Source organism: Carassius carassius, chromosome 35, assembly GCF_963082965.1.
Source record: "Carassius carassius chromosome 35, fCarCar2.1, whole genome shotgun sequence".
In the NCBI taxonomy this organism is placed as follows: Eukaryota; Metazoa; Chordata; class Actinopteri; order Cypriniformes; family Cyprinidae; genus Carassius; species Carassius carassius.
In genome coordinates this window covers 15,809,753-15,834,903 of record NC_081789.1, presented here as the reverse complement: position 1 = coordinate 15,834,903, position 25,151 = coordinate 15,809,753, and the positions used below count along the sequence as shown (strand labels likewise).

Below are 25,151 nucleotides of genomic sequence, written 5' to 3'. Positions count from 1 at the left end.
ATGAAGGGAAGGGGTTGGGGGAGGGCTTAAGCGGTTTTTAATAGGGATGTCCAGATCCGATCTCGTGATTGGAAATCGGGCCCGATCGCGTGGTTTCAGACTCGATCGGAATCAGACGTTACCTCCCGATCAGGACTCGGATATATATATATATATATATATATATATATATATATATATATATATATATTCTCATTATTTTTTAACACATCTTTAGTTATGCAGTGGCATAGAGTTAGACCCTTATGACTCCACAAAGAAAAAGCAACGCGTTTTCAAGAGATGGTGTGAATAAATATAGATTCAAACTCAAAGAAACAAGATAGTCTGCACATGACCTGATATTTCATTCGGACCCAGAATACAGCGAGATGAACATCACGGAGCGCTAAACTCATGTAGTGTTCGTTTCATTCATACTAGAAGCCGAAGCGCGCTCTCACGCTGATAGTCATATCAGGAAACTCCTAATATAGACAAAAGCGTCCAGCTATCGCTGTGGTTTTCACAGGAAAACAGAAACTTATGCAAACACGAAGACATTAATATATGAACAAGACCATAAATTGTTATTCAAGTCATCTCCAGCAGGTGATAAATAAAGTATATGAACAATGCAGTGCTAATTGACATAGCATTTATTACAGTATAGAAACTATTCTGCATTATTATGTGATAAACAGTGTAGTATATAAACAAATCATTATTTTACATTTATTCATTTAGATGACGCTTTTATCCAAAGCAACTTACAAAACAGTAAAATTTCGAAATATTTTTACTAGCCTATTTAAAATAGCCGTTTTATATTTGAATATATTTCAAAATGTAATTTATTTGGATCTGTTTTTTCGCTCTTTATTCTTTTTTTAATGTATTGTAGAAGTATCAGATCGGGACTCGGTATCGGCAGATACTCAAAATCAAATGACTCGGACAGTCTCGAGGGCAAAAAAACCTGATCGGGACATCCCTAGTTTTTAACGTTGAAAAAAAAAAAACGAAGACTTGAAAATTCATCTTCGCCATTACAGGAATAAATTACATTTTAAAATATATTACAACAGATGAGTTATTTTAAATTGCGAAAAATATTTCACAATATTAAGGTTTTTACTGCATTTTAATCAAATAAATGCAGCCTTGGTGACACTACTATTGTAAAAAAAAAATAAAAAAAAAATAACGGTAGTGTCAAAACTATATTTAAAATGTAATAAAAATTATTGAAACCATTTGATCAATTTCATTTATGTATTTTGGAATTCGTAATAAATTCTCTGTTTATATGGTCAATTTGTGACTTTTTCCTTCTAATCCAATTTCTCCAAAAAACTGAGCCATTAAAAACACCAAGGAATGCTAACGCACATGTCACATATAGATGAAATGCAAAGAGTTCAAAAATTCATAAAATATTTATTAAAGAGTCAATACACATTACATTTCCGACTGTAAGCTTATGCTTGCATGAGCTCAAATTCCTATTACAATTCATGTGTTGTAAAACAATCATTAAAAATGAAAAAGGAATCACAAATTTCAACACTGGAAGTCTATATCTCTCACCTGAGAAACAGAATTCATGCAGTTTACACATTCATACAAAGTCACAGTATGAAGCATCAAAGTGAATTTCCCAGACTGTACTCTGACTGGAGGGAACAGACTCTTAATGCTACAGGAAGTGTTCCAGAATTTTCTAAGTGCAATATTTCATTCACAACAATCAAAAGTCAGACAGAAACAAAAGTTGAACTGTTTATGTTCATCTTTGGCCTCAAGTATACAACTCGTTCCTTACAAAATAGCTAAATAGTGAAACTGGCATAAGAATTCATAATCATGCGTCATGAATGAGATTTAACCATGGTAAGTGGACGGCCCTTCCCAATCGTGGTTTTGGCTAGATGGCCTGCGACCGCCCATGAATCTCTTCAGTGTTTCAGAGGAACTAGGACGTAACCAGGGGTCTGTTGCAACGGTGTCAATGGAAACGCGCCGATTAGTTGAAGGAGGAGCCTGTGGCCATAGCTCCTCCCCTTCCTCTGCGGACACTTCCCCTAGATAGCACAAGATACATATCTCAGTGCTTCTAATAACATATATGGCTTCGTGTTCAGCACGGAAACCGCTTAGCATAGCGTTACCTGATTAAGAAGCTTTTGAGTAGCTAAAACAAGATTCTAAATAGATCCACCCCTAAAAGTCACGCAAACTGTGGTCGGTCTCATTAAGCCCAAAGTATTCTTCATTTTGCACGCAGTATGCATGCCGTAAATATCATCAAGACATGATGCCAACCCCTCACAGGACCTCAGTTGATGGCAACCTTCAAACAACATACTTAACTACCAAATTTACTATAAGTTTAATTGCAACATATAATCATTGCAGTTAATAGTGTTCACCGTCTGTTTGATTACATCGTTAACTAACTGCATGAATTTTACTGTACATTTCTGCTATATGGAAGCTACTACTAAATATAATGTAGAAACTTTAAAATAGAAACTTAAATTTTCTGTGAAGCTGCTTTGCAACGATTTGTCAAAAGTGCTATACAAATAAACTTTAATTTAATATTAGTTCAAATAATCTTTTCAATGCAACTTTTTAAATGCTTTTCAACATTGATTACACCAAAATAAGTGTCAGGTCTAGCAAAGAAGGATCTGTCAGCCACCACAAAGACGTTGTTTTTTTTGACGCAGAAAAAAACCTTGTGTGTTTGGTCACTCAATCAAATGGAGTAAACTTTGAAAGGCTGTGCGTTTTTCTGTATGCATATGCTTAATGTCCCCAATATACTTTAAGCGAAATTAAAGAATAAAATGGTGTGACCTGATTTTGTACAATCTTTTCAATCAGCCTACTAAGTTTGTTTGACTGGTAAACACATTCATCAACTGTGTTACTGTATTCATTAGATGTATGATATAGACTTTGGATATGGCTGATAACCATAAGTCTATCTCAAATAACAATCTAGTTATTTTTTGACATTGTTTTCCCAATTTGCATTCTTTGTAATCTAAAAAATCTGTACATATTGTAATGGTGTCTTAATATTGCATTTTCTTCTCTTTCTTGTGAGTATTTTAAAATGCTTATATTTAATATTTAAATGCTTAACTCTCCCCGTATAGTGTATTTTAAGGGGAATTTTTTTTTTTTTTCACATGTTGCAGACAACAGGAGTATATCAAAGCCTTAAGCATCCCAGTCAAAACTAAAGAACACTTAAGGTATTACATGTTGGCTTCTTCCTGTCAAAGTGCGCAAGATTAAGCTGCAGTGTTGACCAGACTTCATACCAGTAGTCAAATGTAGTCTGGCTGGGCAAAACTAACCAACCCAAGGAGATTTTCCTTTCAGATTCAGAGCTCCTGACCTGATCTCCAGTCATGTTCTCTCATGTTGTTCAGCGATGTCATCTTGTTCTTTGTGCGCTCTCTCAGCCGCTCTATTTCTGTGCTGGTAATCGAGTGCAGAGACTGGCTGTCAGTACTGCTGTCAGGTCGAGCGTACCTGTTTACCACATCCTACCAACAAAACAAAAGTACAGTTATTAATTCTCTATGTTATTCAGTCGATGCATTCAATAATGGAGGGTCGTAGGCATCCTCCACTCTTCTGTGTCAGCCGCACCACAAGGTGTGGATTTACTCTTTGATGTGAATGAAAACAGCGCATCCTTGTGTCGCGGCTGACACAGAAGAGCGTAAGATGCCTGCGTTCAGCTCATATTCTCTAAAATGGCGCTATGATGATGTAGAGAGATATAGAGGAGACAATGTGTTGATTAAAGTCATTATTTTTCTACTATTCTGGACTATTCTGACGATGCTTTTCATACTTTTCTGGACCTTGGTTTTCATCCAAAATATATTAAATTCCGATCCAAAGACGAACAAAGCTTTAACGGGTTTGGAAAGACATGGGTTAAGTGATTAATGACAAAATTAGCATTTTGGGGTGGAGTATTCCTTTAAGGTGACATTTACTTTTTCGGAACATTCATTGAAATTTTTGCGCTAATCCAGCGACAAAACTTACTAGAAAAGTGTGATGTGTGACAAACACGTCTGTAAATAAATACAATAAAAATTCACCTCTTGTACACTTTAATGACCTTTGAATGGAACAAATACGCTCCCTTCAAACTGGAATCATAGCGGAATATCCTGTGATGTCCACTTAGCAGGGCACTTAAAATAGAACAAGCATCTGATGTGATAAGAGATACACACAAAATGTGCAGAGCGTTGGGGGGGGGGGTCATGAGGACTGGAATTGAGAACCGCTGCCATAATGCATTCCAACAATGGGAGTTGCTGCCTATGTAGAGCATTCCAAATCAGTCAATTATGAGGTTTCACTGTGCTGCTATATGGACATGTCTGACAGTTGCATTCACATCTCATGTCTTTTACACAATCTTGCAGACGATGCATTCTAAAAATGTGGCGCTCAAGTTTAAAAGTTCAACTTTTAAAAAGCATGATTCTATATGTTGCATATTTTTTCCATTCGACTGAACCTTGGAAGTCAGCTGCCCATGTAGGAAGAAAGGCAGCTAGGTTTCAGAACAGATCTAAAGACTTTGCCTTTATCAAGTGAGGTTGTAATTGTGTATAACAGGGAGCTCTTACTTCAAACATGTCTGCCTTCCTGACTACCGGTCTCACTCTTTGGTCACGCCGGGATTGTAGAAAGAATGAATCATCACTGGGGTCTGTGTAGAAACAACTTATTGGTTATTTACAACAGACAAATGTTCAGCAACAGCGGGCTGTGCAGTCCTTTCTCTCTCGAGATTCTCTATAGCTCCAACATGTGCGAGTTAAGCAATCAAAGCTTGGTAATTGAAACTGAGCAAATGAAATGGCATTTAATGGATGAGACAGACTGTTTTGGGAACTCATTTACAAGGTGACTGTCGATCTCTCTGGGGTGCTGGTGAGGACAGGCATTATCCTAACCCCAGAGTCAATCTCTCTTCTGTCTGGTATTCATAGCTGTCACACTAGCTGTAACTCGTCCCTGGTGGCAGTGACAGCAGCTGCCTGACGGCAGTATCACACATTGTCTGCTGCTCATACTGACACATACCACTATACTTGTAAACATCCCACAGACATCTATTGTTTCTAAATGATGTTAATCGATATGCCCCAAACTCTAATGCTACACACCTTAAAATGTCTTTTAACTTAGATATCACATTACTGAAAATGGTCAATTAATGTAATTAATGGTCATGAAACGAAAAGGGTCAAAATGAACTTGAACTACTGAACTAAATATCACATTAACATGCTAGATTTTTAACAGGCGTGCCGTGGAGGAAGAATAGGTTTTTGCAGGGGATCTTGCATTGATCTTTAATGATACCAGGACTGTGTTGTGGACAAGCACTGTAACTTGTGTGTGGCAAGATTCCACATAATTTGAAAGGTTTTTATGTTTTTTCTTTTCTTTTTGGTGATATTTTTGATGAAATCCAAGAGCTTTCTGACCCTGCATAGAAAGCAACACAACTGCATGTCCAAAGCACAGAAAGGTAGTACGGACATCATTAAAATAGTCCATGTGACATCGGTGTTATTTTTGTTTTCTTTGCACGCAAAAGTTATTATTGTAGCTTCATAACATTATGTCACACTGATGTCACATAGACTATTTTAACGATGTCCTTACTACCTTTCTGGGCCTTGAATGTAGTATTTCCAGTGCAGTCTTTCATAAACAATATTTTTATTTAATCAAAAAATATCTTATTTGTGTTTCGAAGATAAATGAAGGTCTTACAGGTTTGGAATGACATGAGGGTGAGTACTTAAATGACAGAGTGAACTATCCCTTTAAAGTAGACTCTTTTAGAGATAGTTTACCAAAAATGAAAATTCTGCCATCATTTACTCACCCTCATGTCGTTCCAAACCTGTATGAGTTTCTTTCTTCTGTTGAGCACAAAAGTTATTTTGAAGAATGCCGGTAATCAAACAATTGATGGTAACTACTGACTTCCATAGTATGCTTTAAGTCATGGGAGTCAATTAAGCACTTTGTTATACTATACTTAAAGGTCCAAAATATAAAAATAAAAACTTCTGAAACTTATGTGGAATCTCACATGTTGAGTTATATAAACGTTTTTCCAAAAATTAAAATAGTAATTATTTATTTACCCTCATGTGATTCCAAATTACTATATGAGACATTTCACAAAAATGATTCACATTCAACAAAAGAAAATATCGTAGAGGTTTGGAATGACATGAGGGTGAGTAAATGCTGACAATTACATTTTGTGTGAGTTATCTTATCCTATATATAAGTATGTCTACTGGTAGGTCTAATATAAAAATTTCGTCTAAACTTTTTACATGAAAAAGTATTTTGTGACACATTTGTGAGTAAAACACTTCCCTCTGTTTTTCATTTTAGGTGAACTTACTAATAAAGGCGCTCTCCGAGTCTAACAGCAAGTGTCTGCCCGGATCCTCTGCAGAATTCAGCCTCTGGGGGGATAAACACATCAATAAAGACGTCAAGTCAATAACTGAACCAGCACTAACAGAGTGCAGATACCCTTTAAAGGCTCAGAAAAATGGGTCACGAAAAAACAGTCAAGATTTTTTAAGTGATGCACACGCAACTCACTTGCTTATGATGCCGCTGCTCTGAAGACACCATGTCAAAGTAATCTGCCCAGGAAATACAGGTGCTGTATGAGTTTTTAAATGTCATTTGCAGCAATTCTATATTTTATTTATATAGTACCATTTAAAAGGTTTCTTTAATGATTTTGAAAGTCTCTTAAGGCCCATTCAGCCCATGAACCACAAATATAAGGATAACTATAACGGTAACTATATTAGCATCCACATCAACCAATTATATTGTTCTGTTTATTACACATGGCACACGGCATGTGCATGGCAGATACATTTTCCGCCACTTTAAAGAGGTGATTCATGTTTTCCTTTGTCTTTGGAATGTTACAAGCTGTTTGTGTATATATAAGAACTGTGAAGTGCGCAATGCGTACGTCCTTCATCATCCGCCCCGGAACAGTCAGTATAGTTATTTTTATTACAAAATGCATCGATTTGCTACAGGAGGTAGGGCTGGGTGATATATCTAACGATATGATCATGTGCACCAAAAAACTACGCAATGTCGCGTTCATTATCCAAGATGTATCGCCTTCGATAATGAACGCAATATTGAGTATCTTGTCAGTGATCTACGGTTCTGTCTATTAAATGCCTCTCCATTTAAAAGCAGGTGATGGTGATTTAGCAGTAATCAAGGAACCGGATTTACTGACTAGATGCGCATGATCATATCGTTAGATATATCGCCCAGCCCTAACAGGAGGACTTTATTCTATACTTGTATAGGGTTTATTCACCCCCTAGAGCCATCTGAGGCATGTTTTATTATGGATGCACAAGCTTTATTTGACTACTTTTGGACTGTTGAACAAAAACACCCGCCTACTCCCATTCTAAAGCTTGGAAGAGCAAGGAATTTTTGTTTTTATGTAACTCCGATTGGATTTGTCTGAAAGAAGAAAGTCATTTACACCTAGGATGCTTTGAGGGTAAGTAAAACATTGGATTATTTTTTTTTTTTTTTGGGTGAACTAACCCTTTAAGACTGAGTCACACCTTCCTAAAACACCCCATTAAAACACGACCCCACAAATCTACATCACTGTGTGGAAAAATTTGCATAACATCGCCCAAATATATACGCAAAGTAAGAATGTGTAACTTTTATTCTCGCTGTATTTTTGTCTTCCTCCAAAAATGGTAAGGCATTTACCATTTCTGTCACATGCTTGAGGTATTCGGCCAATCACAATGCACCGGACAGCTGTCCAATTAGAGCACACTGTGGTTTTCTGAATTATGTGCTTTGTAAAAATCGATGCGTTTCAGAAAGTCAGGGCAGAAATTTATGGTATGTGGAAAATAATGTGTTTACATAAAAACACATTGCATTACACCACATAATGTGCTTTTTACCAGTGCCATATGACCCCTTTAAAATGCTCAAGCTTTTCAGCTGGGAAAAACAACAGCAACAACATTGTTTCTTTTTGACATTATCATTATAGTTGTGGTGTATATAACTATTTTTTTAAACTATACTGTTATCATTGTAATTGTCATTCTTTGTGCGAATCGACCTTTATGCTCCCGAAGGTGTCATTTATTTGATCAAAAAATACAGTAACAGCAATACTGTGAACTATTTTTACAATTTAAAATATCTGTTTTCTATTTAAATATATTTTAAAATGTGATGGCAAAGCTGAATTTTCAACAGTCTTTACTCTAGTCTTCAGAGTCACATGATCTTTCAGAAATCATTCTAATAAGAAACATTTCTTCTTTTTAATATCGATGTTGAAAATAGTTGTGCTGCTTAATATTTTTCTGTAACAGACTGACCAGCAGCTCTGCCCCTCCTCAGGCTGTTGATGGTTCGTTGCTGTTGTCGTAACAGAGCCTGTTGCTGGATATCTAGACTGTGATCATCACTGGGGGAGTCAGGATACGCCTGCCGCACATCTTCACGAGATGTACCATCTGATAACACAAACACACACACACACACACACACACAGATAAGAGTCATCCTCTCTTCCAGGACTACAGTCTTACTGAAAGATAATGCAGTGACGCTGAACACAGATATTGAGCGGCACACTGACAAACATTATCCATTCACAGAAAACACTGACTCATATAGCAAATAAGTGTTGTGCATCACACATGACAGGAGAACAGCAGCTCTGCTATGGCCAAAGCAGTTGGCACAGCGATGTAGAGAGAAAATCAGAGCTAAAATAAAGAGCATGACAAAACAAGGGCATGGAGCCAAGTGCTGAATCACGGTTCACAGAGATGCTACTCATTTCTCTCCTGCAGGGAGGTTTGATGACTGATACGACCGATTTACCCCATGAGGTGGGCAAATGGAGAGGAAGAGCTCAGAATCCATCTTTTGAACAGAGAATAAGGTTAAAAGTTTTCATGAGTGACATGAAACTGATATTCCTCTAAGAAAGCACATTAACATTTGATACTATATTAGCATCAGGACAGTGGACATAAAATAATCCTAGTTTCATTCAACTATATCCAGGTTTTTGCTCTATGGATGCAAGCATAATTAACACAGACTGATTATTTATATACCATTACAGTATTTATTCCCATTTTGAATCTGAAAATATAAAAGCTAATTCAGAAATAAAAGCAGTTTTCACTTTAGTAATTTTACTATTCGTTTATCATTTTTTCAGATTCCTATGTATCTTTATTTTATATATATTTTATATTTTATTTCAGCTTCTTTTCATTTAATGTAATCAATTATTTGTAGTTAACAGTAATAACCTCGATTACAAATAGCTGCTTTTCCTTTTATTAACTTCACACTCTATCCATCCATCCATCCATCCATCCATCCAGTCGGCACATGTGTTGGAGTTGACTCTAAAACTAGAAATCCGTCAGTGGAATTCAGTCCACTTGTTGGCCATCTTGGCATGCAGTATTTCGCTGAACTCATGTAGCCAGTGTGGTAATGTGTGACTTTAACAGGCATTTAAAGAGCATATGGTAGTTTTTTGATGTTATACTGAAGGTAACAAAGGATCAGAGTGAGTAACAGGAAATGAATGTGGCTACTGGTGGATATGTGAAGGTAATAAAGGAAGGTGAATGGGATTCTGGGAGCCATCATGGTTGGGTGAAATTACAGACCTGTTGAAGAGCAAAAGACAGGTGTCACATTTACCTCTGTACTTCAGATGGTTAAACTCCTGCAGGTTCTGCATGTTGACCGCTGCAGTGGTGTGGGAAGCAGGCCTCCTGATGGGAACTTGTTTGCGTAGCCTCGCCACTTCAAAAACATCCTCCGGGAGGTGCTCTCTTGGCCTGTTCAATATGTAAAGCATAAGGGTCAGAGGGACAACATAAACCTTGCCAAGATGATCTTGCGTGGTTTATCTTGTGATATTGACCTGTTGACTGTACTACATTATCCCATATTACATGACTAATTACCAAATAAATAGGGACATTGGTCAGATATGCAGTTAAGCAGTCATTATTCCAGAAAATATTGATCACTTAAGATGTTTTTTTGGGGAAATAACTTTAGTATAGGTTCTAAAAGACCACACATGTTCTGAATGTATCTGTGTAGGATGTTTGCTACCTGCTGTGAACAGGAGGGGTGGGATCATTTCTGTTAGGCTGCATCAGTTCTCCCTCCAGGCGTCTCTGTTCGCTCCGCAGTTGCCTACGCAAGGCCGATAACTCCCTGATCACCGTATGCTTATCTTCTGAAACCCAAAGTCAGTATACAATTCAGGGATTCGGCTCTTTACAGCTCTGGTGGCTAAAGGATGTGATATAAGTTACCTGTGGCCCTGATCTCATTCCTGCGTGCAGGCACTGGAGGAGAATGTGGTGCTGACATTGATCGCATCTGTTTGAAACAAACATAAAAAACTGTAATTAGTCACTTCTGATGGCATTCAGAGAAGTAGTTGTGCGCATGTGTTTCACACACAGACAGAGTTGCAGAAGAGCGGTGGCTCTCCACCGATGGAGGTCTGGGCGTCTGCTGACGTAGTTTCTTCTGCAAGGCTGGTAGGGGTGGTGACGGTGCCCTGTGGACCTTTTGGTATTTGAGAATAATGTGTCAGTACATTGTGTGCACAACTGAACAAATGTAACAGACTTGATAATGTGCACTCCTCACCTCCTCCAGATGTGTCTGTTTCTCTTTCTCCTGTTTCTTCCTCAGGGCTTCGTTCTCCTTCTCCTCAGCTTCTTTCCTTATTTTCTCAGCCTCTTTACGACGCTCTTCGGCTTGCCTGACCAACTCCTCATTTTTGCTCATTTGCTGTGAAATAGGTGACAGAAAAGTAGTACAAATCCTGTGGTTCTGTACCTTTCTTTTAATTTGGATTGTGTCATTGTTCATCTAATTTTCACAGATAAAATCCTATCGTTTTCCCATTCATTTTGAATATTAAATCTACATAATTTCAATAGGAATCTGGAATTTAATGTGATTTTCCACAGATTTTACATTGGATTTAAGTTGGTCAAGTTAATTCACCATGTTGACTAACAGAAAACTGGAAAATTACTTGGTTTGAACATGAGTTGTGCTTCACTGACAATGGATATAAATCGATTCTGGCTGTGAAATTTCACCAAAATGTTGGCATTGTGCCTGCTGGTACAGTAGATGTTGTAACTACACCATTACGAGGGTAAAAAGCATCTTTTCTCCATTGACAGGCATTCAAAAGTTGCTGTTTGTTAGGGATTATAAGGGAAAGCTTTTATCATTTGCTGTTTTTTGTCACGCTTGGTTAGGACACTGGGTTAAAGCCTTTAGAGGATAGACTATTTCAAGCTTAACACACTCATATACTCAATCTGGGTCAAGACCAGTGCTTCAAAGTGAATACATCTTCCTCTCTGCGGGCCATTTTTGGGATTCGCATGATATAACTGCAAAACAAGAACCTCTTTTTCTTTCTGACGCTTCCTCTCCTGCTCTTCCTCGTACTCCCTTTGGATCCGAGCTCGCTGTTCAGCCAGCCGCCTTTCTTCTTTCTCTTCCTCAAGCCTGGATCGCTCTCTCTCTTCTGCTTCCTTTCTTCTCTTTTCCTCGATCTGTTTATCCCAAAGATAAAGACAACTGAGATGGCAGGCCAAATGCACAGACAGCAGAATCCAAAGTTGACTGAATGTCCGTACCTGTTGTTTCAAACAATCCTTGTACTTTTCCTGATCATGGAGCTGCTGCAGAGTGGGCAGTTCATTGAAAAGGTTACCTCGGGCTTGCACAGACGGCTGAGAAGAGCAAAAACCTGCAGGCTCTACAGGGACAGAAAAGATTTGGATGGATTGCATGCAAAGGTCTTTTATTTTTAGCTTCTAAAAGGTTTTATATATATATATATATATATATATATATATATATATATATATATATATATATATATATTATATTTCAGTAAATATAAATAATTTAAAAAAAATTTAAATACATTTCATAAAATTTATATTGGTTTTAAATATACTGTACCTATTAATAGCCTCCACTAAGTGCATGTCATTGCAGATGCAAAATTTTATTTCATTGAAATTCAACTCTAGTTACAAGCTTTTTATGATTGGGAGTCAAATTGTAATTCTGTGGCCACAGTATTTGATGCATGAGGTAAAGTTTCTGTCACCTGTTCTAGAAGCCACTGGAATCTGGGCTACTCTGCCTCCAGAATCATACGCTTCTACGTTTGTTTTATGCATTCGTTTCAAATCACCTGCAAACACAAAAATGTGACATTACTATAATTTATACCAGAAATTTTCAGTATCAGTTTGATGATCAAAAAATATAGCATGGACAGAATATTTATGTAAATTAACTGACACCACAGAGCAACTACAAGTGGGAAGCTTGTGATTTATATTACGAGTTCAAAAGTTTGGGTCAGTAAGAATTATTTTTTTTTTTCATGGTTTGCTTTGCTTTTTGCAACAAAAAAATAAATAAAAAATCACATTAGATTGTTCAAAAGGGACTGTAAAAAGACATTAAATCCTTTCTGAAGGATTGTGTAAATGTTATACTTTATATTGGATAAAATCAATATAATAATGCAGCCTTGGTAAGCATGAGACCACTTTAAAAAAAAAAGCAGTATATAGCTGTTACATTTCATAGTTTTACATACCCATCTACACACACACACTTCTCCTTTGCCGAGATAATCCATCCACCTCACAGGTGTGCCGATTAGACAGCATGATTATTGCACAGGTGTGCCTTAGGCTTCGTTTTTTAAAAACTAAATTTCAATTTAAAAATGCATAATGCGGCATTATTTTTAATTGATTATGATTTTGCAGATTCCGCAAAGCGTGTTTAAACTTTTTGTTATTTTGCAGTACTTCCACTAACAGCCCACCATTTGTGGGTTGCACTAATTCAATTCTTATTAAACTGCAGCTGACTGTGGACAGGGAGTTGACTGAGTGAAGTGTGAACGCCGTACTGATGAGGTTTCCATGATCGTCCCTAAGAGGGGCTCCTCCTCCTGCTCTTCCCCAGGGATCGTAGGCCTTCATCTCAGCCTTTATTTTAGCATCAGACAGCTCTTTTTCCACCTTCTCGCGATACCGTCTCTGCTGTTGTTCTTGAATCTGTGCACCAAAATTTAGACAATTAGGCTTTGTTCACACTGTACATCATCTGATTTGTTTTTCAAATCCCAACTGAATTACACGTGTAAATCCTATCTGACACATTTCCACAAATCAGATTTGAATTATTAATGTTTTTTTTGCTGTTCATACTACAAACAACTTACTAGATTTCTGCTGCCTGCCTGAAAAAAACCCCTCAAATATCAGATATTGTAAGAATGTAACATTAAAATCACAGAGGAGGAAAGTTCAAACTCTCAGTTCACCACATTAAACCAACCCTGATCTGCCTCTAGATTCCCTTCACCTTGGATCTCTTCCTGTCAGACTGCTGAAGTTCTTTGTAAACTCTACACGGATTAGCATTAGCATTTAAGGCCATCCGTCTTCAAACCCTTCACTGCACTATTTCATACTCAATGATCTTGCAACCAGGCAGTTAAACAAACAGCTTTCTAGCTATATATATATATCTTTCAGGATCAAAGTTCCCCTGAGGAAATAGAGGAGGATAATGCAATTTGTCCTCCCTAAGTCCTTCATCTGTGTCTCAGTCATTATGATATAAAGATATCATCTGACATCCCACTGAGGTAAACCTAAATCTACAGCCAAATCCAGCAAATCACTTCATAACATTAATGCTTTGCTACAGTATATCACCACTTTCCATTAATAGTGTAGGTTTTGATGTACCGCTACATTTTTAAAAGCATTAGAGGGACAAAATTTCTTTGTTTTGCTTTGTACAGAAAACTGTTAGATAGCATTCAAAGTACCATTCAAAAGTTTGGGTTAATAACGATTTAGATTTTTTTTTTAAAGAAATGTATCCTTTTGTTAAGCAAGGATGCATTAAATTGATCAAAAGCAACATTTACAAGTAAATAAATTTCAAATAAATGCTGTTCTTTTTAACTTTCTATTCAAAGACTTTAGAAAAAAGTTCCTGTGGCTTAGGGGTAGAGTATTGTATTAGCATCGCAAAAGGTTGTGGGTTCAATTCCCAGGGAACTCATACACTGGTAAAAAATGTATAGTCTGAATGCACTGTAAGTCGCTTTGGATAAAAGCATCTGCTAAATACATACATCTATTTATTTCATTTAAAAAAGGTATCAACAAAATATTAAGGAATATTAACTTCAAAATGTTTTCAAAATTGAAAATAATAAGAAATGTTTCAGAGGGATCATGTGACACTAAAAACTGAAAACTCAGCTTTGCCTTCACAGAACATTTTTTTTATTAAATTAAAAAAATATATATTACAAAAGAAAACTTGTTTTTTATTTGTTCTTTAAGTTGAATTGTCATAATAATAATAATAATAATAACTTCACAATATTAGAGTTTTTACTGTATTTTTTATCAAATAAATGCGCCATGGGTAAGCATAAAAGACTTCTGTAAACATCTTTCCGAAGATTTGAATAGTAGTGTACATGCAAATACAACCCGAATTCCGGAAAAGTTGGGACGTTTTTTACATTTTAATAAAATGAAAACTAAAAGACTTTCAAATCACATGAGCCAATATTTTATTCACAATAGAACATAGATAACATAGCAAATGTTTAAACTGAGAAAGTTTACAATTTTATGCACAAAATGAGCTCATTTCAATTTTGATTTCTGCTACAGGTCTCAAAATAGTTGGGACGGGGCATGTTTACCATGGTGTAGCATCTCCTTTTCTTTTCAAAACAGTTTGAAGACGTCTGGGCATTGAGGCTATGAGTTGCTGGAGTTTTGCTGTTGGGATTTGGTCCCATTCTTGCCTTATATAGATTTCCAGCTGCTGAAGAGTTCGTGGTCGTCTTTGACGTATTTTTCGTTTAATGATGCGCCAAATGTTCTCTATAGGTGAAAGATCTGGACTGCAGGCAGGCCAGGTTAGCACCCGGACTCTTCTACGACGAAGCCATGCTGTTGTTATAGCTGCAGTATGGGGTTTTGCATTGTCCTGCTGAAATAAACAAGGCCTTCCCTGAAATAGACGTTGTTTGGAGGGAAGCATATGTTGCTCTAAAACCTTTATATACCTTTCAGCATTCACAGAGCCTTCCAAAACATGCAAGCTGCCCATACCGTATGCACTTATGCACCCCCATACCATCAGAGATGTTGGCTTTTGAACTGAACGCTGATAACATGCTGGAGATCTCCCTCCTCTTTAGCCCGGAGGACACGGCGCCCGTGATTTCCAACAAGAATGTCAAATTTGGACTCGTCTGACCATAAAACACTATTCCACTTTGAAATAGTCCATTTTAAATGATCCTTGGCCCACAGGACACGACGGCGCTTCTGGACCATGTTCACATATGGCTTCCTTTTTGCATGATAGAGCTTTAGTTGGCATCTGCTGATGGCACGGCGGATTGTGTTTACCGACAGTGGTTTCTGAAAGTATTCCTGGGCCCATTTAGTAATGTCATTGACACAATCATGCCGATGAGTGATGCAGTGTCGTCTGAGAGCCCGAAGACCACGGGAATCCAATAAAGGTCTCCGGCCTTGTCCCTTACGCACAGAGATTTCTCCAGTTTCTCTGAATCTTTTGATGATGTTATGCACTGTAGATGATGAGATTTGCAAAGCCTTTGCAATTTGACGTTGAGGAACATTGTTTTTAAAGTTTTCCACAATTTTTTTACGCAGTCTTCCACAGATTGGAGAGCCTCTGCCCATCTTTACTTCTGAGAGACTCTGCTTCTCTAAGACAAAGCTTTTATAGCTAATCATGTTACAGACCTGATATCAATTAACTTAATTAATCACTAGATGTTCTCCCAGCTGAATCTTTTCAAAACTGCTTGCTTTTTTAGCCATTTGTTGCCCCCGTGCCAACTTTTTTGAGACCTGTAGCAGGCCTTAAATTTTAAATGAGCTAATTAAGTGGATAAAAGTGTAAAATTTCTCAGTTTAAACATTTGCTACGTTATATATGTTCTATTGTGAATAAAATATTGGCTCATGTGATTTGAAATTCCTTTAGTTTTCATTTTATTAAAATTTAAAAAACGTCCCAACTTTTCCGGAATTCGGGTTGTATTTTTTAGCCAACATAATTTAATAAAGTATTTCATTTGAAATACTATTATCTTGAAAAGTAGCAAGCTTTAATAAACGTGTCTGTATCATCACTCCTTAAATGACTTGATCTTGACTTGACATGATTTTGATCCAATGTCTGAGGTCTTGACCTCAAAATTCTGACATAATCTATTATTAATATTCGAGTCATTGTTGTAATACGACTGTTAATTAAAGAATGTTAATTAATACATGCTGATTAAAATGTAAAGCTGTGTAACCCTGTTAGTGCACCTTTTACATAAATTAAATTAAAATCTTAATCTTTCTATGGCATGATAATTCATCTCATAACATTAATTATTGTGAGAGTACCTGCTGCTTAAGGGCTTCCTGATAGCTAACAGCACTTTCTTTAGGCTGCTGCAGCCTCTTCAGAGGAAAGAACGCTGGTCCTGATGGAACAACTCCAGCATGGCTGATCGCTCTGTGGAAAGACAGAGATAAGCATTGTGTTATTCTGTTTTATTCTGTTATAGCTGAATAAATGTGCCCCCTACTGGTACCTCAGCATAACTTGCCATAAAAAAAATTATTACCAAGTGACTCAAACATTATGACTTAAAATCTATTCAGAAATTCATATTTCAAAGTATTTTTGACTTTTTTTTGTCTTGTCATTTCAATGTGTTGTTTTAAATGAGGTGCAAATAAATGAATAAGCCACTTGCAAAATCATTGTAAAATCCCTGTCATGTGACCAACTAAACTCTGTAGCTAAATAACAGACATTTTGTATGAAAACTCATGCTTACTGTGTGAGGCCTCCAGACGGAGGCTGCAGAACAGGCCACTGTGCTTCTGGAGGGATGAGTGCCTGCTGACCCACAGCTGCTCCATCGTACACAAATAAAACAAACATGCAATCAACAGCTACATTCATCAGAAAATAGATTTTTGTATTACATTGCTGACCAACACAAATATCAATGAATGACTGATAATAATGACATAAATTAGCACAGATGTATTTAGTTTAACCAAATTTGATATATGTGGTTATGCTACTTACAGTAGGCCAGATTGGGGTCTAGAGGATTTCTAGCTCCATAATAGTAATATGCATTATCATAAGGAGTTTGATAGGAGTCAGCGAGGGAGGGCCCCAACGGAGGACGCGCACCTGTAATTCTGACATAAAAAAAAAACAGACGTATTTCATAAAATCCTGTCTATAGTATTATTAAGGTATATTATTAAATAGCTTATATTTTGTGTTCAGTACAATTACATTACATTTCAGTACAATTGCTGTTTCGGTGCAAAATCTAAGAACATAACTCCAAATCGAAGACAAACCTTGGGGCAACCATCTCCCCCAGGGTTCTTGAGAGGCTTCTGTGATTGTCTTCAGTAGCAGAGGTGGTATCAGTGGCCCCAAACCCTGCTCCAGGCTCCAGACCAAGGCTTGGTGTGTTAGCCAGCTGGCTTAAGATAGTGCTGTGGTCTAGAGATGGAGACTGGAAAGCAACACGGGGTCTCTCAGGGGGTGCTGTCTCCTTTGGTGGCTGAGGAAGTCTCTCTTCTTTGAGCCGCCTGCCAGAGTCTGCCCTGAATTCCTTTAGACCCAGCCCTGGGTGGTAGGATGCATCCCTTCTCCTGCCCTCATGTTCCTGGGTCACGGCACCAAATTGTTTGATTCTGTCTGGCTGTTGGAAACAAGGTGAGATGGCTGTAAATAGGAGCACAGAAGGTGTTGCACAGCTATGGCTGCAGTGAAAATGTGTGTCAAATTCTAGTATATCGATTCTGTTTCAATGTGAGAGAGGAACAAAAACATCTTCTTGCATGTTATGTATTATAAATCTTCTAAAGCCATACAATTACTTTGTGTGAGAAACAGGCCAAAATTCTAGTTATTCACTGATAATCACCTATTAAAAATGTATTACATGATTTGTATGAACATTTTTTTTTCTATTTCATTATGGCCACAAGAAAATAAAGCACATTTTAGAACTATTGAGAGTTTTTGCATACTGAATGTTTCATAATAATTTAAAGAGCTTAAAGAAAAAATATGCATATTGCATAAATTTGCATAAAATAGGCTTCATTTTCATTTTATTATTACTTCATAATTATATTATACTATATTATATTATATGATCATTTTACTTCTTGTTTAAAAAAAAAATCTTAAAATTGCCCTGAAAATGTAATTATGCAAAAAAGCAGCACATCCCCTACTTATTTCAAGTTTTTCAAATCTTAGATTTTAATATTAACAAATATAATAAATATGATATAATTAAACATCTAGAAATGTAATGCTTATTAATGTATTTAAAATAAAACCTATTCTGTACATTTAATAAAGAAACCATATAAAATCTAAATAGAAAGCAATGAATATTCAAAAGCCTGAGGATCTTCACCTTTTTTTCAGGATCAACCGCGCCTGTTGCAGCCACTCTCAACTCTAGCTCCTTCTCCCTGTAAAATTGAGTTTAGATGGTGAAGTGAATATTTGAGCCCTTAAAGGTTTTAATTCAAATACCTACAAACAGTGATGTTTCTCACTTCCTTTTGTTCTTCTGTTGTTCTGCTATTTGCTGTAGCAGCTCCAGTCTGTACCGTTCCTTCCTCCTCTTAGAGGCCTCATCACCTTCAGTAGCACCTAAATAACCCAGTCACTGGTCAGAAATTACATACATTTTTATATATTAATTCTACATACAGTTTGATTTGACCCAACACTCACTGTCTTACCAATCATGAGTCCTGTTGCAAACTCAGTCATGTTCTGCTCGTTGACAGATCTCCGTTGCGCTGGAGTCGGTGCTTGTAGACTTAATCAAAAAATAAAAATAATTATAATAATAATTCACACAAAGGAACAAAAAACTCTATCTAGTGTCTTACACTAAACACACCCTGATCTCTGCAGCCCTGACCAAACTATTACATCACACCTATCACATAGACAGTGAATAACAGTGAGCCAGACTGCAGAGCCATCAGAGCCTTAAGCCTCCCCATCAACACCAATCAATACAATTCCACTGACAGAATGGACAATAAATCCAGCCGATCCATCGAAATCAGCGTTTCCTGTCTTGTATTGTTAGAAACCCTCAAATAGAAAAATCCTAAAAAAGACATGAAATCTTAAAGTTAAAATGAAGGCTGAAAACCATCATGTCTTTAATTTTTTTCCCACCACAGACGGACTGGAAAGACAGCAAAAAAATAGTAGAGTTTATAAATACAGACTTCTGCTAGAGTAATTGCCACTTCAGCTAATTGATTCACTGCAGTTTTATTTTACTTTAAACCCCAATTACTCTAATTGCAGATCAGTGCTTGAGTAGAAGTGCAGATAGGGTCTGACTATTCTCCTGACAGCTGTCTACATTGACTGTGTCTAGTAGGAAAGACGTCAAATTTAACAGAGATTACAGCCTGTACAACCCTTCTACTCTCTACATTTACTTATATTTGGCTCTTCAACTGTTCAAGTTATTTTTATTTGAATGTTGCTATGGTGATGATAGTTCTCTTTCACAGATATTGTGATTTGGTTGAGGCTGTTAATTTGACGTCCTCTACAATATTACTGTAAAAACACATTTATGCCTTCTTCTCTGCTTAAACCATTAAACCATCTTCTTTCCATTTAAACATTTATATATACGTATATACATATATATATATATATATATATATATATTAAATAAATGTATGCATTTAGCGACTTAGTGCATTCAGGTTAACATTTTTTACCTAACATGTGTTCTCTGGATATCGAACCAACAACCTTTTGTGCTGCTAATGCAATGCTTTACCACTGAGCCACAGGAAAACATAACACTAAAAACATTTGGGTTTGACATCAAAAGATGAATATTGGACAAGAGATCAACTTTTCAGATTTTCTTTTCAGGTATTTTCGTCTGGATCTGATACACAACTTGGAGGATAACACCTTTTGTTTGAACCCACCCATTGCTGATGTTACCAAAGTATTGGAACATGTGACTGACAGGTGTGTTTTGTTGCCCTGGTGTGTCCTATTATATTGATTATTTATATGATAAATAGCACTGAATGTCTGTGCTCAGTTTTAGATTTGGATTTTGCCTGTACAGACTGCATTTTAGTTTGATGTGTAACCAACATGAAAACCAGATAGCTGTCTCTGGGTGAAAAACAAGGGATGGTGAAGCTAAGAGAAGATGGAAAATCAATCAGAATCACTGCACAAACACTGGCCATGGCCAGTACAACCATTTGGAATGTCCTGAGGAAGAAAAAAAACACTGGTGTACTAAGTAACAGACCTCGAACAGGTAGACCAAGTAAAACATCAGCAGTTGATGACAGAAACATTGTGACAGCTGTAAAGTAAGACCCTAAAACAACTGTTAATAAATGACATCAGCAACAACCTCCAGAGGGCAGGAATTAAGGTATCACAATCTACTGTTCGCAGAATACTTCATGAACAAAAGTACAGAGGGTACACCAGAAGATGCAAACCAAACAATAGGAGACAAGCCTCAAAAAACATTTTGCCTGCCAATTCATAAAAAGATGCAACCGAACTGAATGGGAGATCCTTCATCAAGCAGCAAGATAATGACCCAAAACAGTGCCAAAGCAACAAAAGTGTTCATCAGGGGCAAAAAGTGGAAGGTTTTAGACTGGCCAAGTCAATCTCCAGACTTAAGCACTATCGAGTATGCATTTTACCTGCTAAAGAAGAAACTGAAGGGAGTAAACCCCCAAACTGAAAGAGGCTGCAGTGAAGGCCTGGAAAAGCATCACAAAAGAAGACTGCAAAAGCTTGGTGATGTCAATGGGTCACAGGCTTGATGCAGTTATTGCAAGCAAAGGAGTTGCAACTAAAGATTAAGTCTTATTCACTTTAATCTAGTTTAAGTTTATCTATTCCGATACTTTTGGTCACATGAGCAATGGGTGGGTACAAACAAAAGGTGCTATCTTCTAAGTTGTGCTTATCAGATATTGATGAAAATACCTAGAAAGAAAAGCTGAAATGTTGATCTCTTGTCTCGTATTCATCTTTTGATGTCAAACCCAAATTTTTTCAGCCTACAGCAAAAATAAATGAATCAGCCTACACACATATATATATATATATATATTTCATGTAATTAATTATAATGTGCGAGTTATTCATCATGTTTATTAGCCATTGTTTAAAAATATCGGACCACGCAAGGACACTAACGATTAATCAGAATTACGTTCTGCAGACTGATTCGTGATAAATCTGTACTTTTCCCCCCATTCCAATGTGGTAAAATCAGCAGCGTGTACTTATTTGCGGTAAAATGTGTTGGTAATGTGTAAAATGTCATTAAATAAACCAAAAATATTTTACTTTTATGTAAGCAAAATTAAAACGCTTTCAAAATGCAATTATATTCCAGAAAGTCTAATCAATGAACATGTGTGGGGCAGAATAGATATATCATTTTGTAAATGAACTGTGCTCAAAATCCATGCCAATCCGTGGAGTTTTAATCAGGGTTCCATATGGGCCTAATTATAATCCATCTAGACGGAAGTCCCTCGAGAGAATATTATTCTTACTATGTTTCCTCAAATATAACCATATCAACTTCTGAGTGCCACCAAAATAAACAGGAAGCAATAGAGAGAACATATAAGATGCACCTGTGAGAGCTGTTGTCATATTTTCCTCCTCTCCTGGTTTTGTCCGTGTCTTCCTGTACATTTGTGTGCCTCTCTTTCTCTAGGAGCTCTATCTCCTCATCAGAACTGGTGTGATCTCGGTGAGGGCCTCCCCAGCGATCTGGCGTCTCTCCCCAGCGTCTCCGTGGTCTTGATACCTTAGGCACTCCGGAAAAGGGCTCAGTCAGAGTGGCAACATCCCTTTTTGAGAACACTGTGTCCTCCGGGCTCTGACTGGCCTTTTGCGCTTTTACCTCTAGAGAACCAGCAGAGTACTTCGGAGTAATAGAGCCAAACCGATCCCTCTCCAGGTCCTGAAAGAAACATGATCAACATATGCTGAGGATTCAAGGAGAGGTTCAAGTCTACCAAATTTTAAAAGAGTAGTTGAATTGAATGATAATTTGCAGAAAATTCCACTGGAGGAAACAATTTTATGGATAGAGTCTTTTAGCTAGTGCCAGGACTGGAGCTGTGTGGATTACTTGCAATGTTTTTATCAGCTGTTTAGACTCATTCTGACGGCACCCATTCACTGCAGAGGATCCATTAGCAAGTGAAGTAATGCTACATTTCTCCAAATCTTTCCCGGTGAAGAAACAAACTCATTTACATGTTGAATGTAAATTTTCAGCAAATTTTCATTTTAGGGTGAACTATTCCTTTAAAAATATGTTTAAACTGTACTTCAACAAGGACATTTTTGAAGTTTATTTATTAATTTAGATGTATAGGTCATACTGTAAATCAACAAAATAATGCTTTATTTATTTTAAACCTGTGGGGTAGTTGAAGTTTTCCCTATTTTCTGTTCTCCCTCTCGCCCTCGGAGAAACATATTATATTCCTTTTTCCTCTCACCCTGCAGCTTGTCCTGGGTAGGATCACAAAACTGTTAAATTAATAGTGTACGGTTACATTTCTATGGAAGCAATAAACAATTATTCATAGTATAAGACCTCTTTTATGACTGTACAAATCTCAAATGTGTATGCAAAACAGATCTGCAGCTCAGCAATAAACTGGTTGCCACTAGACACCTTATCCAGTCAGAGTAAGCAAATTATTTATCATGTCACTGAGGGCTTGCCAAACAGTACGGGAGGGTCTTTGTTCAACGGTTTGAACCAGGTCTTGGCACCAAATGTGCTCTAAAGATGCCTAAGTTTACAGATGGACAGCAAACACATATTTTACCTTCGCTGATCTCCGTTCTTTTATGGGGAGAGACATCATGTGGGACTGTGGAAGTGGATCAGCAATAATTTGATTTTTTTTCTAAGGAAGAAATAGAAGAAACTAATTAAAACCTTATTAAAATAAAAAATTTATCTGATTAACAACCATCAACACAAACTATTTAAATACATAGTTTTAAAAAAAACTAGAAAAAGAGAAACAGGTGTGCAAGTAATTTCTTTTATCATATAGGCCTATTCCATATTGTTTTTGAAATATTATAATATATCAGAGGAGCACAGTGTACCTCAGCCATAAAGTTTCGATAATCAAGCCGTAGTTCTTGCTTTAACTTCTGCTTTTTTCTTTCATATTCCTCTCCAAGAGGTAAACTGAGGCCAAAACTCTCTTCTGGAAATAAGACGACGGCATGAAACATCTTAAATGGCATTTTTAAATAAGTGAGAAAGAACAGGCGCTGATTTTAAAATGTAACCTCCAATAGCAAGCACTGAATAACGTTATATGAATTTGACTGAAATTATATTGAAATAAATCCTGCCTTTGGTCTGTTTGGGGTGAGAAGGTTGTTTTTTGTGAGCAGGCTTGATATTCTCCTTGTTACCAAAACTTGTCTATGAAGGAAAGACAAGTAATAAAACAAGAACTTGAAATATAAATACATAGACATACAATGTTCGTGTTTTAACACTATTACTATTAGAGATTAAGCGTACCTTCATTTCCATGTAAGGCGCTTCTTCTGTGTTCGCCTTTCTCTCCTCCATAAAGTTGCTGATGTTGACATTCATATTCTCCCACACCAGACTGATAAAAATAAAATTAAAAAAAACTCTGGGCAAGACAGAAGCCGTTATCAGATGAAGCTCTTATCAATAACACAAGAGTGAATATGCTGCTCGCTGGGCATAGAAATGAAGAAAGACTTTGTTTGGAGGAGAAGGAGATGGAGCGGATGGGGAGTGCAGACGCTGCAGACGCAGAGGTTGTTAGGCAACAACTCAACACAACACACGTCACAACCTCCCACACTTCAGTTCAGACAATGGCTGTGTCCCAAAACCTAGTGATCATCCGATTTGAGACAACATTTCTGAGCGGCATTCAGAATCTTGCGCCTTGTGTGGAACTACTGCTACTAACTAACATAAACCACTCAAAAGTTGTTCTCACAGCTGACTATGATATGTATTTCAAAATAAAAGTCCTATTTTTACTGACTGCCCTTTCAAAAAATGACCACAGCTTCCGTTACATAAACACTAATTCAAAAACATTAATGGAGGAAAAATGTTAAACGCTACCCACCTGAAGCACCAAGAGCAAAACAGACCTTTAATGAATATATGATCCATGCAAGTGAACTGCTCATACACTTGCCACAGAACAGCAAAACATATTTATTTGTGTGTTTATTTAATTAAGTAATATATTTGCATCACTGCATAGACGTCATATACATGCAAATGAGTAATTAATGTACCAAATGTGACCAGAGAGCCAGAACTGAAAATATGCTATTCTTGGTTCAGTCCAGCAGATGGCATAAACAAATGTCTGATACAATCAAAAGTGTACAAAGTGTACAATCACTAATGAGGTTGCAAGCAGCCACGTGAACATCTACTGATGGCCAAACAGATGCAAGGCAAACATGCTGGAAATCTGACTTTTATCAGCTGTTTCAGTTGAGGTGAGACTGTCATGAGATGAAATAGCATATATCTGTTTCAATGCTGATGCGTTGATTTGTTTTTATCTTGAATTGTGAAATTAAAGTACTATTAGGACATTTCCTAATTCCTCAAATGAAATGAGGAAAAGTGTTCCAGGAAAGCTTTTCTAAAACAGAAGCGATTGCTAAAAAAATAGACTACAAAAAAAAGTTAGCTAGATAGATAGATTTTTATTTTAATGACATTT

The 25,151-nt window shown here is 36.9% G+C and overlaps 1 protein-coding gene across 9 annotated transcripts in view; it reads right to left on the bottom strand.

Annotated features, from left to right (window-relative positions):
- Positions 1–24,471, bottom strand: part of LOC132116048 (centrosome and spindle pole-associated protein 1) — a 25,671-nt gene extending 1,200 nt beyond the window's left edge. The window contains exons 1-28 of one of the 9 annotated variants that reach the window (XM_059524598.1): positions 23,945–24,470; positions 23,770–23,842; positions 23,515–23,618; positions 23,226–23,306; positions 22,807–22,902; positions 22,011–22,342; positions 19,077–19,156; positions 18,888–18,984; positions 18,743–18,800; positions 17,646–18,013; positions 17,377–17,495; positions 17,120–17,195; positions 16,680–16,791; positions 13,115–13,262; positions 12,293–12,379; positions 11,811–11,932; positions 11,577–11,726; positions 10,798–10,941; positions 10,606–10,713; positions 10,455–10,521; positions 10,249–10,375; positions 9,826–9,965; positions 8,472–8,609; positions 6,670–6,713; positions 6,464–6,527; positions 4,656–4,738; positions 3,395–3,545; positions 1,400–2,063 (exon numbers count right to left, since the gene is read on the bottom strand). In XM_059524598.1, the coding sequence (XP_059380581.1) occupies positions 1,864–2,063; positions 3,395–3,545; positions 4,656–4,738; positions 6,464–6,527; positions 6,670–6,713; positions 8,472–8,609; positions 9,826–9,965; positions 10,249–10,375; positions 10,455–10,521; positions 10,606–10,713; positions 10,798–10,941; positions 11,577–11,726; positions 11,811–11,932; positions 12,293–12,379; positions 13,115–13,262; positions 16,680–16,791; positions 17,120–17,195; positions 17,377–17,495; positions 17,646–18,013; positions 18,743–18,800; positions 18,888–18,984; positions 19,077–19,156; positions 22,011–22,342; positions 22,807–22,902; positions 23,226–23,306; positions 23,515–23,618; positions 23,770–23,842; positions 23,945–24,019 (3,444 nt within the window). In that variant the 5' untranslated portion in view covers positions 24,020–24,470 and the 3' untranslated portion in view covers positions 1,400–1,863. Of the gene's footprint in view, positions 1–1,399; positions 2,064–3,394; positions 3,546–4,655; positions 4,739–6,463; positions 6,528–6,669; positions 6,714–8,471; positions 8,610–9,825; positions 9,966–10,248; positions 10,376–10,454; positions 10,522–10,605; positions 10,714–10,797; positions 10,942–11,576; positions 11,727–11,810; positions 11,933–12,292; positions 12,380–13,114; positions 13,263–16,679; positions 16,792–17,119; positions 17,205–17,376; positions 17,496–17,645; positions 18,014–18,742; positions 18,801–18,887; positions 18,985–19,076; positions 19,157–22,010; positions 22,343–22,806; positions 22,903–23,225; positions 23,307–23,514; positions 23,619–23,769; positions 23,843–23,944 lie in introns of those variants that run through there. The other 8 variants (XM_059524600.1, XM_059524597.1, XM_059524599.1 and 5 more) reach the window with 8 other exon arrangements.
- Positions 24,472–25,151: the final 680 nt, after the last annotated feature.